This window comes from Cricetulus griseus, chromosome 3, assembly GCF_003668045.3.
Source record: "Cricetulus griseus strain 17A/GY chromosome 3, alternate assembly CriGri-PICRH-1.0, whole genome shotgun sequence".
Lineage (NCBI taxonomy): Eukaryota > Metazoa > Chordata > Mammalia > Rodentia > Cricetidae > Cricetulus > Cricetulus griseus.
Window position 1 is genome coordinate 185944779 of NC_048596.1, and position 14567 is coordinate 185959345.

The 14567-nt window shown below is 45.3% G+C and overlaps 1 protein-coding gene across 1 annotated transcript; it reads right to left on the reverse strand.

The window, feature by feature from the left end:
• Positions 1–215: 215 nt before the first annotated feature.
• LOC100756921 (haptoglobin) lies at positions 216–2275 on the reverse strand. Its single transcript, XM_035442665.1, has 4 exons — positions 2197–2275; positions 1833–1934; positions 1213–1287; positions 216–1097 (listed from the first exon to the last, which is right to left on the reverse strand). The coding sequence occupies exons 1-4, from the start codon at positions 2207–2209 to the stop codon at positions 319–321; spliced, it is 969 nt and encodes a 322-aa protein (XP_035298556.1). The 5' UTR covers positions 2210–2275; the 3' UTR covers positions 216–318.
• Between the last annotated feature and the right edge of the window lie 12292 nt (positions 2276–14567).

Genomic DNA, 14567 nt, shown 5'->3' on the forward strand with positions numbered 1-14567 from the left:
TCTCCCTGAGACCTGGATATCATAAACATGACTCCCCAAGGCAGACAGTCTACAGTACCCTAGGGATTTCCTGGCACCTTGGAATAGTGGGAGGTCCCGATTTTTCTGGCCCACCATGCTTCTTGGCTGCCCTGTACTGTAAAGGAGAATAGACTACAGGGACTGCAAATGGATAAGAATCAAGTTCTTTATTACTGACTGAGCAGTGCAGGGCTAGCACCATCAGATCGTGTCCTGTCCTTCCACCTCCCCCCTCTTCCATGGTGAACAGTGCTCTCAGCCAGTCTGACTGTGCAAAGCCTTCTAGTCAGCATTGCACTAGTTCTTGGCCATGGTTTCCTGAATCCAGTCCAAGAAGGAATTCACCTTCATGTACACACCATACTCAGCTACAGAACAGCTCTTATCAAAGCTCAGGATCCCAGCTGCATACCAAGTGTCCTGCTCCATGTCGTGAATGGCAAAGGCACTGCCAGCATCTCCATAGCAGGTGTCTTCCTCATACTTGGTCAGGCCAGCACAGAAGGTATGCTCATTCAAGATGGGCTGTACCCCAACAGGACTCTTGGGAGTCTTCTTCTCGGGCACTGTGCTGCCCTCATAGTGAAGCACACAGCTGTCCTGGTCAGCCACAGGCAGCATGACATATTTGAGACGATCAGTAAATCTAAAGTTGGCATTCCGCCCCCAGCCAGACACATAGCCCATACGGCCAGGTGCTACGTAGTCTTTGGAAGGCAAGCAGATGGGCATCACTGTCTCATTGACAAGCACCTTCTGCTTGAGCTTGATTAGCCCAATGTCCACCACAGAGCGGTTGGGGTGGATAACCACCTTCTCTATCTCCACCGGCTGCATTTTTCCCACGTAGAGTTTTAAGGTAGGGGCAATGTCCTTGGCCTTCGCATTCTCACTGTGATTCAGATAGAGGTTTTTGGCCATGGTCAGCAGCCACTGGTCACTGATCAGTGTGGCCCCTGTGATGAGTTTGTGCCGGGAGACCATCTTGGCCTGCCAAGGAAAGCTGCCTTTGGCATCCATAAAACCACCTATGATGCGCTGCACCTGGTCCACAGGATGCTTTGGCTTCCCACACACTGCAAAGGGAGGGAGGGATGTGAGCAGAAGTTCAGAGCAGGCCCCACCTGCGGAGGCCCTGGAAGCATCAGCCACTGCTGCTTCTACACCCAACAATAAGCAAACGGCACCCACCTGCCTCACATTCAGGGAGTCTCTCTCCAGTAGCTGTGTTCACCCACTGCTTCTCACTGTTTAAGGTATACACTCCTGAAACAAAAGGAGGAGATGAGCTCAGAGAAAGCCAATCTGGCCCCAGTGTGGCATGAGGAGACTTCTAACAAGAAGGGTTAAAGTTGGAGGACAGGGAGGGGAAGAAGGCCGGAGTACCGTGCCTCAGGTCACATTGTGCCTGGCAGAACAGGAGTTAGTCATGACATATGGTAGTGTGAGACAGGAAGAAGTCAGGATTCAGACACTGACTCTGCCCCTCTCTGTGCCTTAGTTTTCTCGGCAGAAAATTGAAACAAAGAGTGATGCAGTGAAGTTCTTAGAAACTCTCAAGAATATAATGAGGCTGCCCAATGTCATAGGTGAAGACAGCACTGCTGGGCAACAGGGGCCATGGAATTGCTGCCCCTTAACAAAACAGAACAGGAAGATGAGACAACTCAGTTTGATGGAAGGATCACCAACAGGAGACAGAAACTTTATTTAAATCTAACTCTCCTGGCTCCAGACAGTCCTAATCGATCCATCATGGGAATACCAAACAGGGCCAGGTATGCAGGGAGGGGTGCTCATCCAGGCCTTACCGTTGCCTTCAGTCCGTAGTCTGTAGTATTGGCGGCAGCGATAGCGAACCAAGTGCTCCACGTAGCCATTTTCAATCTCTGGTGGCTTTGGGCAGCTGTCATCTGCCAAGGAAAAGAAGCTAATAAAGGGTGTGGATGCCCAGATGACTCCCTACAAAAAGCCAGCCAAGAGGGAGCTGCCCTGCACACCAGACTCCCTTTCACCCCCGAGTGGAAGCTGAGGAAGGGAGGCCCCAAAGATGTATGGAATAAGAGGACAGGAAGACGAACTGGATCTTCCCTAACACAGTGCAGCTTTGATAGGGCCAGACCAGGGCACAGCTGAGCTGGGCTGCACAGTTCCTGGGAAAGCCCAGAGACTCACCTGCAGTATCCATGGCATCATTGCTCAAGTCTACAGCAAAAAGCTGTCCCCAGAGCAGGAGAGCGACAACAGTTCCCAGGGCTCTGAAGAGAGGTGGCAAGAAGGAGGGTAAAGTTGGTCTCCTTGCACACGTGTGTGCATGCATCTCACACACACTCACACACACACACACACACACACACACACACACACACACACACACACACACTTTCCATTAATCAGTCAGTAAAGAAAGGAGCTTCATCTATCCCCCACCACCCCTACCCCCTTGGGTTCAGCAAATTCCAGGCAAGCTCTGTGTCACTGGGAATTCTGTACAAGCTTCAGAAAGGGACCACCAAAACAGAGGCAGGAAGGCACCACCAGACCACCAGTGTGGTAGCATAGATGCCATCCCAACTCTCCAAACTCTGAGGTGGAGGCCGAAGGATCAGTGGTTTGAGAACAGCCTATGCTACATCCCAAGTGCCTGTCTCAAAACAGCTGGGGAAGGTGGGGCAAGAAGAGAGTAGAGTGGAGAGGAAGCACAGAGCTGTGAGCCTCTTCTCTAGTGATGGTCCATGTCGTCCATCCATGAAGGACTGGGCTACGAAGACACTGTTAGCTCGCTTAAAGATGGCAGCTGTGATTTAGTTTGCCAGTCTTACTCTTTTTGAAATTTCCCATAATGAAAAGGTTGTTTAAATGTATAATTTGTCATAGTTATCATTGTTCTTAAGACACAGTCTCACTCATTGCCCAGGCTTGTCACAAACTTCTGAACTCCCAGGCTCAGCCTACCTCAGCTTCTGGGTGCATCATCAGCCCTAACTCATATATTCCTATAGGAACTCATAAGTTCCTATTACTTTGTGAGTATTTGCCTTTAAAGCATGCTATATCAGACCAAGAATGCCAGATGGTTACCTGGAGAAAACTGGCTTCCTAAAGGCATGACTGTGACCATCATAGGTGTGCAGACTATACAGAAAAGATAAGCAAATCCCAGCAGATGCTGGCCAGTCAGGAAATTCTTGGTGATATTCCACTTCCAGTCTTTTCTTAACCTTCAAAGTTTTTCTATTTTGATAAAAATCAGGGTGCCTTTATTGTGTCACTAAAAATGTGTGACTATTGTCTTTCTTTCATTAAAAGTAGGTATGTTAATAGGCACAGTCAATATTCCAGGAGGCCGTTTCATGCCTGATCAAGACAAAACCTTTATAATCTTAGGAGGAAAGGTCCTCCTTAGAGATAGACAGCCCAACTGAAAGTCCATCTCTTATGGGTGCAGGAGGAAGGGGTTTAGTCACTGGCCCTTCACTCACTGAGGTTCCAGGCACATCCTGCTTTTGACATTTCAACATAACATTGTCACCTACAAAATTCACAACTCAAACTGCACAATCAAGTTGGAAAAAAAAAGAGAGGAAGAAAGGAAGGAAGGAAATCTCATAATGCTATAAGTAAGTTTACAGTTTTGTTTTGAGCTATGTTCACAGCCATCCACAGCAGCCTGTGACCTGAAGGCTTGGCTCACCTAGAACTTTAACACATTGGCCCCTTTCCATTTTGCACCTCTCCCATAGACTTCTGCACTAAGTACCCAAAACGTGAGATGTGCACTGGAGACTCACCTCATCTTGGGCGTCTCTTGCAGATCTCTGGAAGGTCCGTGCTGTGGTGACTCCTGCTGAGCCTTTTATGCTTCAACATCCTACCCCCACCTCCTCCTCTTCCAGTTCTGTGTTTGCACAATGCCAGTCAAGGTCACCAGTTGTTCCAGTAATCAAACCACAAACCAAACCCTGTCAAGAGTTGAACTCTTGCTTCATGCTTGCCTCTCCCATGGTATTATTTTACAAATCATGAAGAAATCTGGCAACTTTATCACACCCCCACCACCACTCACCACCATGGTGGGTAACCTCCCAAGGGTAACCTCCCAAGAGCACAGATACCTATCAACGGGGGACTGGGAACTAATGTGTGGTGTGGTCAGCTGATGGAATATTGTAAAGCCATGAAAATGCTTGGATAACAGAGAACAGAGATAATCTTATAATTTTGAAAAAAGAAAAACACAAAGTAACAGGAGATTGCATTGGGAATAATACTGCTCTTATAAAGCTCAAAACCAAGCACAAGGGTGGGATGGAGAAGAGGGGCTGTCAATCTCACACTTTATTTTTTTGGAGGGGACCTTTCTTTGAGTTATTTCAAAGCCCTCTGGGACACCCCTGTGACCCAATCTAGCTGTGACTATAAAGAAAGTGTTTCCTTTTCTCAACCGTGCTGCCCAAGCATGGGCATCCCTTCCTGATTGCGGAAGGATCTGGAATCTGGGTTTACTGGGTCTTGGCCCTTTCCTCTCTCCCCTCAGAGTGATGAAAGCTGTAGTGTAGACTGACATGGGACCCTCATGCTGGCTTTTTACTCCAGAGTCTTCAGTGCTGAAAACGGTCTATCTTGGGATGGTTTCAAGATAGACGCTCTGGTGTAGACCCCTGCAACCTCACCCAGGGAAGATGGGTGGGTAAGGAAAGGGTTTCCACTTCACAGTTTCCCCCCAACCTGTGTGGACATCTTCCTGTTGCTAAGTGTTATGATTTGAAATCAGTGAATGAACCTGCTGTGTCTCCTCTGATTGCTCTTAGCAAAAAACCACACCACCTGGTTAGTGTAGACGAGAACAAGCTCAATATCCTGACATCCTATAGCTTCATAGTCCAGTTGCTAGTCAAAATAGGTAGCTGAGAAACATCAATGTTTCAGTCAAATGCCTGCCCTGGTATGCTGTTCACTCAAACATAGCAACTAAAAAAAAGTTAGCTGTTTTTAAATCAGATCATACCAAAGAACCATGTGTTTATAGTGGCATCGATGCAATATCAAAACAACTGGGAAGAGCACAGATACCTATCAACGGGGGACTGGGAACTAATGTGTGGTGTGGTCACCTGATGGAATATTGTAAAGCCATGAAAATGCTTGGATAACAGAGAACAGAGATAATCTTATAATTTTGAAAAAAGAAAAGCACAAAGTAACAGGAGATTGCATTGGGAATAATTCTGCTCTTATAAAGCTCAAAACCAAGCACAATTTGGTAAAGGATTCTTAAATATGACACCCAAAACACAAACAATATCAAGAAAGTTAAAAGTCAAGACTGGAGCTATGGCTCAGTTGTTAAGAGCACTCGCAGCATGCTCTTCCAGAGGACTTGAGTTCAGTCCCCAGTATCAGGTGGCTCACAACAATAGCCTTAGATTCCAGCTCCAGGGTGGTGCCCAATGCCTCTGAACTCACATGTAAGACACACACACACACACACACACACACACACACACACACACACACACACACACCTACACATAATTTGGAAACAACAATAACACATAAAACCAAAGATGAAAAAATCCACCAAAAGAGAGGAAATGTTTGCAAATATTCTACTTGATAAAGACTTTCTACCCAAAATGTGTGTGAAAGTCTCCTACAGCAAAACAAGACTTAGGGAAGAGATGGGGAAATTGGAACCCTTGTGCACTGCGGTAGGAATGTAGAATGGGGCATGCTCCAAGGCATAGCTCCATAGTCTGTCCAAAAGATAATAACAGAATCACTGTGTACCCCAGAAAATCCACCTGTAGGGGTGTCGTGCAACAGGTCCCCCCACCCAGATTGAAACATTCCATACTTCAGGGAAGCTCCTTAAGCAGAAAAATAAACAACTCCAAACAGCTTCAGGAAGTCCCTGAAACTGAACAAGATATTCACTAGGCCCCTCCCTGCCAGAGTAAGCAATAAAGCTGCAAAGAAGACTCAGACCAGACCAACTGCCTGGAAGAGGCTTAGACCAGTCTCACTTGGAAAAGACACCCTCCAACCTGATGAATACCTTCAGGCTGTGCAGTGGACTCCAGGTTCCTACTCTGCAGTGGGCTTTGGTGATGCAGCTGTCTTTTCTGCTGCTTTAAGTAACCTCTCATCAGTATTCTTATAAGCGACCCCAAATAAAACTCAACTGGCTCACCATATTGGACTTTGATGGTATACATACTTTGGTCTGTCGTGAGATCCCTATCTGAGGTGAGGAGACATGTGTGTTGTATCTCCCCAGGAAAAATTTTGTTATACAGCAAGGTGGCCACCAAAGAGAACTGAAACAAGGGCCTTTCTAGCAGTGTTCACTGCAGCATCTTCACAGTAGTCAAAAAGTAGAAACAGACAGGTATCCATCAACAGAACATTGCAAAATGTGATCTGTACATGCAAAAGAATGTTACTCACCTACAGAAAAGAATGGAGCTGGTTGATGCCTCCTATCTGTTAGGGTCCACCAGAAGTCCCGTAAAAGACCACGGTATGCAATAAACAAGAGTGCTTTATTAAATCCAACATGTTGGGGTGACACATGGCAACCACTGGAGAGGCTTGCAGGGTCCCCTTTTAACTGGATTAGGAGAATTCCATGAAGGAGAGATTAGTCTGGAGACTGGTTGGTGGCTTTAAACAAATAATTTATGGGTTGCTACAGGTTGGTTGGCTCCTCTCAGTGGTTAGGGGCCTTTCAGCTGCAGGGTGGGAGAAGCTTCCTTTAGTTCTCTTAAGCTTGCACAAGGTTGTGGGGTGCCCTCTGATCGGTTTCCCCTGGGTTACAGCTTTCCCAAGAACTGTTTGCTGAGCTCCAGTAAACTGAAACTAAGGCCTGGCACCTGTCATGACTCTGGTCTGACTCCCTGGTCCTCTCACTATCATAATCTTGGAAGCCTACTAAATGGAAGCAGCCAAAAGAGAGATTCATAGAAACATAAAGTAGATTAGAAACTGCCAGGGGACAGGAGTAGCAAGGACAGGGTTCAGTCTGATGACCTGAGTTGGACTCCCAGACATTACATGGTGGATTGAACTACATGTACCGTAAGCATGTACACATGCGCGCGCATGCACACACACACACACACACACACACACACACACACACACACACACACACACACACACAAAATATTTTTAAAAGGTAAGAAACTGACAGAATCTGGGAAAGGGGAGCTATTGGTTAATATTTATGTAGCTTCTGGTTGGGTGGTGAAGATGCTTAGGGAACAGTGGTGATGGTTGTGCAACAGTGCTTCTGTGATCCATGCTGCTGAAATGTCAGCTAGCTAAACTCAAGCTGTACATTCTATATATTTTTAACACAATGTAAGCTTAAGAAGTCAATAATAGTAAGTGAACTTCACTGCATGGGGAAAAAGCAAGCAAAATTCAGCTGTAAATTGTATAGCCATACACTCCAGGGATAAAAGAACTTTATTTTTCAAGTTCTTAATGGAATGGAATGGAAAACACAAACTGTAAAGTGTTACCTGTCCTGAGGAGGTGAGAAGAAACTACTACAGAAAGCACCTGGTAAAAATAATACAAATAAGTGGTTGTCAGTGGCCCAACTGTGGTCTGGGTGGTAAGTTCACGGGGTTATATTTTCCAGTGCTTTACTATCTGTTCACATGTATGCACACACACAATATTCTTAAAATATTAAGTATTTGTATTTCAAATACAATGGTGGAGGAAAACTCACCAAGCCCTGTGTCTCACCGAGTGACCCATGTGAGCAGGGTCTGGAGAGCCAGGTCTTGACCCATGTGTGGCATGCATGCAGTGAATTCTGATGCTTTCCTGTTACTAAGGGGACCCTGTTTCCCTAACCTTCGGGGATAGACCTGAAATACAGCTGGCCCCTGGGCTTGCCTTCTCTTTACTGCATGCAGAATCCAGAAGCCACCGCACGAGGAACCTGTGCTATCCCTGCATGTACTGCTGGAGAATTAAGGAGAACACAGGAGTCCCAGCCACAGTCAGCCGACCCCTCCTTTCAGAAGCCCTCTCTAGGGTAAACATGGCTAAGCACTTGACCCAGCTGAGACCTGCTCAGACCTCAGCGTAGCTCAGCACAGGCCAAGTGGATGATGTTCAGAATCACAAGTCCAGAAGGCCTGCTGAGGTTCTTAAATTTGGCTGGAGAAAGCTTGTTTCAGCAGCATCAGACAAGCAGAGAAGGCAGAGGGCTGCTGCCTCAAGCCCCTGGTCCACTGTACCGCCCATCACAGTTTGCCTGTGCCAGCTCTTCCTCACCCAGTGCCCTCAACAGCCAAAAAAGAGACCTACTTCCCGGTACACTTCAGAGCCTTGCTAAAGAGAAGGCTCACTGCAGACTGAAGTGGCTCTAAGCCAGGGGCCTTCCTTCCTGAGGCGCCCTCTTTTTCTGCCTCCCACCACAGTGAACCCATCAATCTTCCCTTTCAGAAATCAGCAAACCCCAGTCTCCGGCCACCTCAAATTTTGCAAGTATCACCACCTGGTGTTGTTTCTTCTTATTCAGTTCTGCGACTCTGTGGACCCAGGGCAGCATAGAGAGCCTGGCTTTTGGTGGCTTCCTCTAGATGGTGGTAGTTACCTGAGAGGGATCTGGCCTGGGACCCACCTTGCCTCCCAAGCAAGTGGGTGAGACTGACATTCTGCCCTACACATCTCAGAGCCTGTTTGTGACTGACTGCTCCTCTTAGGTTCCACAGCCCCCCTGCTTTGGGGGTGGCTGTGCACTTTGTAGAGAATGAAGACCCCCAAGAGTTTGAAAGTACCAAGTCAGGACAGCGGCTGACAGGGGAGTCTGGAGGCAAAGATTCAATTTTAGAAGGGAAAGACATTTTTAAAGGTTCATTAAAAAGTACTCTAATGACTGCCAGCCTGCTGCCCCTTGCAGTGAAACGCTTCTCCAAAAGAGGGTGCATCCTGGCCAATACAGTGGCCCACACCTATAATCCCAGCATGCAGTGGGCAGGGGCCGGAAAGCTGGGGTTTCATGCCTATTCTAGACTACACAGGGAATTCAAGGCCAGCTTGGTCCACAGGCATAGCAAGAACCTGTCTCAAAAACAAGAAAAATTCATTCAGCCACAAATTCTTGAGATGTTTGCCCACTACAGAAAAATAAAATAAAATTTACATATTATTTCTCTATATCAAGGTAACCAATAGGTCTGGATATATATTTACATTGCTTTGATTATATTTTTTTCGTGTGTGTGTGTGTGTGTGTGTGTGTGTGTGTGTGTGTGTGTGCATGTGCACATGTGCACATGTGCCTGTAGCAGGCAGAGGGCAAGTGTGTGTGTGTGTGTGTGTGTGTGTGTGTGTGTGTGTGTGTGTGTAAGTGTGCATGTGCACATGTGCCTGTAGCAGGCAGAGGGCAACCTGCAGGAGTTGCTCCTCTTCCTGCACCATGTAGATATGGGATAGGACTCAGGTCCAGGCTTCCCAGCAGGTGCCTTTATCACGGAGCAGAGTCGGTGGCTCCTGACTTTGACTTATATTGTTTGTCTCTTTTTTTATGTCAGTAACTTTCTGGGGTTTGTTTGTTTGTTTGTTTTGGTTTATTTTGGTTTGGCTTGTTTGCTTTGCTTTTTAAGATTTTTATTCATGTATGTGCTTGCATATGTGCATATATGCACACATGTGCAGGTGCCCTTGGAGACAGAAGAGAGTTTCAGGTCTCCCGGAGCTACAGTAACAATCAGTTTTGAGCCAGGAACTGAAACGGGGCCCTCTTCAACAGTAATAAGCATTCTTAACAACTGAGCTGTCTCTCCAAACCCCTGTTTTTTGGTTTTTTGAAGAGAGTCTCATGTGATCCAGGGTGTTCTCAAACTGGCTGTGTAACCAAGGCTGACCTTCAAAGTCTGCCTCTACTTTCTAAGTGCTGAGATTACAGGTCTATACACCACACCTGGCCTAGTGGCTCCCGTTCCCTCTGCCATCTCTTTTCCTCCCCTTTCTCTCCTAGGTGTATTTTATTTTCTGAACTTCTTAAAGTAGAAACTGACGTCAATGTAAGCGTTTTACGAATGATACATACATTTAAAAGCCACACCCTTCCCCTGAAGCCCTTTACTTAGGTCCCATGTTTTAATACACTTTACTCAGCCATTGAAAAATATTTGCAATTTTCATTTCATGTCTTGTTTGCTCCATACTTTTTATTTATGTGAATGTATGTACATACTACATGGTGCTAAACTTGCAAACATGGAAGTTCTAGTGATTTCTCCGTATTGACATCAGTTCTAGCTGTGCTCACTGAACATATTCCATGTAATTTCAAAAACTGGTTTGTCTCTTCTCAAGTTCTATTATTAGGTGCAGTCAGTTTTAGGCTTATTGCATCTTCCATTGGAATCAACCACTTATTATGAAATGTCCTGACTTATTTCTAGCAATTCTTCTTGCCACAAAGTCTCTGAATGCTAGAACTTTCTTCTGACTAGTCTCTGTGCTTCATCTTTCCTATTTACCAAATTACCTAGAGAACTTCCCCACCCTTTTCCGTTCAGTTAGAATATTTGGTTCATTTATATTTAATGTAATTACAAGTAGGGTTATTTCTTAAGTCTACCATTGTTCTGGTTTTTTTTTTGTTGTTTTTAATCCACAAGTTCTATTTATTTCCCTGCTCCTACCTTTATTATATTAATCAGTTATTGTTGGTTTAAGTGATGTTTTGGGGAGGGTTTCTCTTTTTTTTTTTTTTTTTTGAAAGAGTCTCACACTGTAGCTTAGGCTACCTGGAATTCATTAAGTGGCCCATAATGTAGTGGCAATCCTCATCTCCCAAATTCTGGGCATAAGCCCAGTAATACCTGTCTCTATTACTCCATCTGTATTACTTGGTTTTTTTCCTTTGTTTTGTTTTGTTGGGTTTTAGGAGGGGTATCATGGTCATGTGTTTTACAGTTTATTTCATTTATCATATATGTATAGATGTGTATGTGTACACATGCACACGCTATGCCACAGTACACATGTGAAGGTCCATGGATCCATGGGTCCATGGGTCCAGGGATAGAGCTCACTTTTCACTACTGAAACATCTTTCTGGCCCATACTCAGTTTTAAAAAAGATTTTATTGAGGGCTTGGGAGAAGCCTTAATGAATAAAGCTTAGAGACCACAGTTAGGAACTGCAGCACCCGCACAAAAGTCAGACAGTCATGGGCCCTCCCTGTGATCCTGGCACTCTGGAGGCAGAGACAGGTGTAGGGGAAGCTGTAGCCACGCCTTCTTAGGGGCTGGCTACAGGAGTACCTGAGGGCTTGTGAGGGTGTGGTCAGAGTGAGTGGGGGACTGTTTTTTGGTTTCGGTTTCTCTCTTTGCTTCTTGCTGTACAGACTACCACCGGCTGGCTGGTTCGCTCTGTAAGTAAGGCTTTTCCCTATTAAATACCCTAATATTTCTACCTGACTCCATATTGGTAATTACCTACTATAGACAGGGAAACCATGGAACAAGCTGGCAAGCTAGGCTAGCCGGAAATGACAAGTTCCAGGTTCAGCCAGAGACTCTATCCCAATTCAGAAAGTATGTTAACATCCAGTGTCAACTTCAGGCCTACACACACACACACACACACACACACACACACATGCATTCACACACTCACTCACACACATACACACACATGCATTCACACACTCACATGCATTTACACACACATGCATTCACATACACATGCATTCACACACACATGCATTCACAAACTCACATGCATTTACACACACATGCATTCACACACACACATGCTTTTACACACACATGCATTCACACACACATGCATTCACACTCATGCACTCACATACGTGCAAATATGCATGCATTAAATGATTAAGGCCTTGTACTAGTTTTGACAAAATGAACTTCAAGCTTGAAACAAGTACATGTATGAACTGAGACTTTTTTATTAATTACATTTTTTCATTTATTTTACATCCTGGTTGCAGTTTCCCCTCCCTCTTCCCCTTCCATTCCTGCTCCCCCTTTATCCTTCCCCATCCACTCCCCCTCCATGTCTCTATTCAGAAAAGGGCAGGCCTCCCGTGGAAGTCAACAAAGCATGGCACATCAAATTGATGCAGAACCAAGCTCCTCCCCCTGCATCAAGGCTGGGTGAGGCATCTCATCATGGGGAACAGGTTCCCAAAAGGCCATTCATGACCCAGGGACAGGTCCTGATCCCACTGCTCGGAGCCTTACAAGTAGAGCAAGCTACACAACTGTTACAAACATGTAGAGGGCCTAGGTCGGTCCCATGCAAGGCTTCCTAGCTGTTGGTCAGAGTCCATGAGCTCCCACAAGTTCAGGTCAGCTGTCTCTGTGGGTTCCCCTATCATGACCTTGACCCTGCTGGCTCCTCCCTCTCTTCAACAGGACTCCTTCAGGTTAGCTGAGGATCTCTGCATCTGCTTCCATCAGTTACCGGATGAAGGCTCTCTGATGACAATTAGGGTAGTCACTAATCTGATTACAGGAGATGGCCAGTTCAGTCCACTATTGCTGTACAGTTGTGTGTTGGGGGTGTGTGCTTTGTGTTTTGTCTTACAGGAATTTATAACTAGGAGATTGCCTTGAGTCTCAGAAGAGACATTGGACTCTTGAACAGTGTTAAGACTTTAAGGGCAATGAGGACTTTTCAGCCAGGCTAGATGTGTTTCACATTATGAAATGGCCATGGGCCTGCAGAGGCCAGGGAAGAATGCCGGAGCTTGAGTAAGGAACATCCCCCACAGACTTTGTATTTGAAAACTTGGTGGCACTTCAGGGCAGGTTATAGAACCTTTAGAATGTGCAGTCTTCCTTAGGGAAGTGGGTCACTGGGGAGGAGCTTTGAGGTTTCTAGCCTGGCCCCTCTTCCTGCCTGCTCCCTGTTTCCTGTGTATTTAAAAAGTTCTTGTCCAGATTCCTGCTCCTGCCACCTGCCACTGTTTTTTTCCTTGCCATTATGGACTTCCCCTTGGGAACCATAAGCCAAAATAATCTTTCTTGTGAGTGGTATTTTGTTACAGCAACAGAAAAATAACTAGTCCATCCCATAAAGGCTTTATTTGATGATCCTGGGAATGGAACCAAGCAAGCACTACCATTGAGCTAAATCCTTGACTGCTGTGGAAAATCCTTTTGTACACTGTGAAGACTTGTTGCTGTGATTGGCTTAATAAACAAGCCAACTGGTCAATAACTGAACAGGATAAAGCCAGGTGGGAAAACCAAACTGAGAATGATGGGAAGAAGAATGGTAGAATCAGGAGACACCAGAGAGATGGAGAACGAGTTGGACACACAAAATGGGATAGAGGTAAAGGTCATGAACCTCAGGGCAGTGCATGGATTAATAGAAATAGGTTAAGTTGTAAGAGCTAGTTAGTAAAAAAGCCTGAGCTATTGAGTCTCGTGTATTTATTTGGGAGTTGCTGGTGGGACAAAAATTTCAGCCTACACTTGGCCTCTTTCATTTTATATTTTGAGACAGGGCCACTTTAAGCTCCCCAATCTGGCTTTTAACTTGTCATCCCCCTCCCTCAGCTTACAAAATGGCTGGAATTACAGGCCTATGCCCAGCCCAAAACACTTTATAAAACACAGTCTCTAACAATAGACAATAACTTGAAATGAATTTAAGACAAATTTACTATTGAAGAATTTTAAAAGAAAGGGGAAATCCAAGACATTGTTCAAAGAAACAAATTACAAAAAAGTAGCAACAGTGAAGAAGACAAAGGAAAGAGCTGCCTCATAGCTGAGAGGAAACCAGTGCTGGGAGCCGGTGAAGAGGTATTGAACTCTGGCTCTAAACTCAACTTTTTTCAATGTTAGCACTCAAAAGACTGCTGAAAAGGAAGGCTTGAAAAGTAATTGGCTGAGCAGAAAACACTTTGGCTAGAAAGTGTGTGAGGAATGAGTTTATCAGGAAGCTAACTACAAAAGAACCATGCATGCACTGGCCAAGTGTTGCTCTGGTGTCTTCAGTGTGCCTGGGTGTTTTAGGTGGTGAGTTTCCAGCTCCAGCAGAGACTAGATCAGATGAAAGCCTTGCCCTTTAAGAGCCAACATTTTCATGGAGATTTAAGAATGACTAATGCATGCAGGTGAGTGGGAATCTTTAGTGGAGACATAAGAATGCAAGACATACAATAAGCAGAATCTAGAAGGGGCTACCGTGAAAACTAGGAACAGAAACAATTACAGCAGATGAGCTGTATTTTAGCAGCTCATATGCTTTGCTATTTTCTCTCCTGGGGAGATTTTTTTAAAATCCCAATGCCAAGGACACTCTTTCTCTATTATATCTGATTGTAAGAGGATGGGCTCCCAGACATCAGGCTTTTTATTTTGGGTATTGCTGTTGGCAGTGATGGTGATGGTGCTAGTGGTGTGTGTGTGTGTGTGTGTGTGTGTGTGTGTGTGTGTGTGTGTGTGTGTGTGTGTGTGTGTTACATGCACACAACAAACTGACAAATTCATAAAGATACCATCTTTGTAAGAAGCATCTCAGT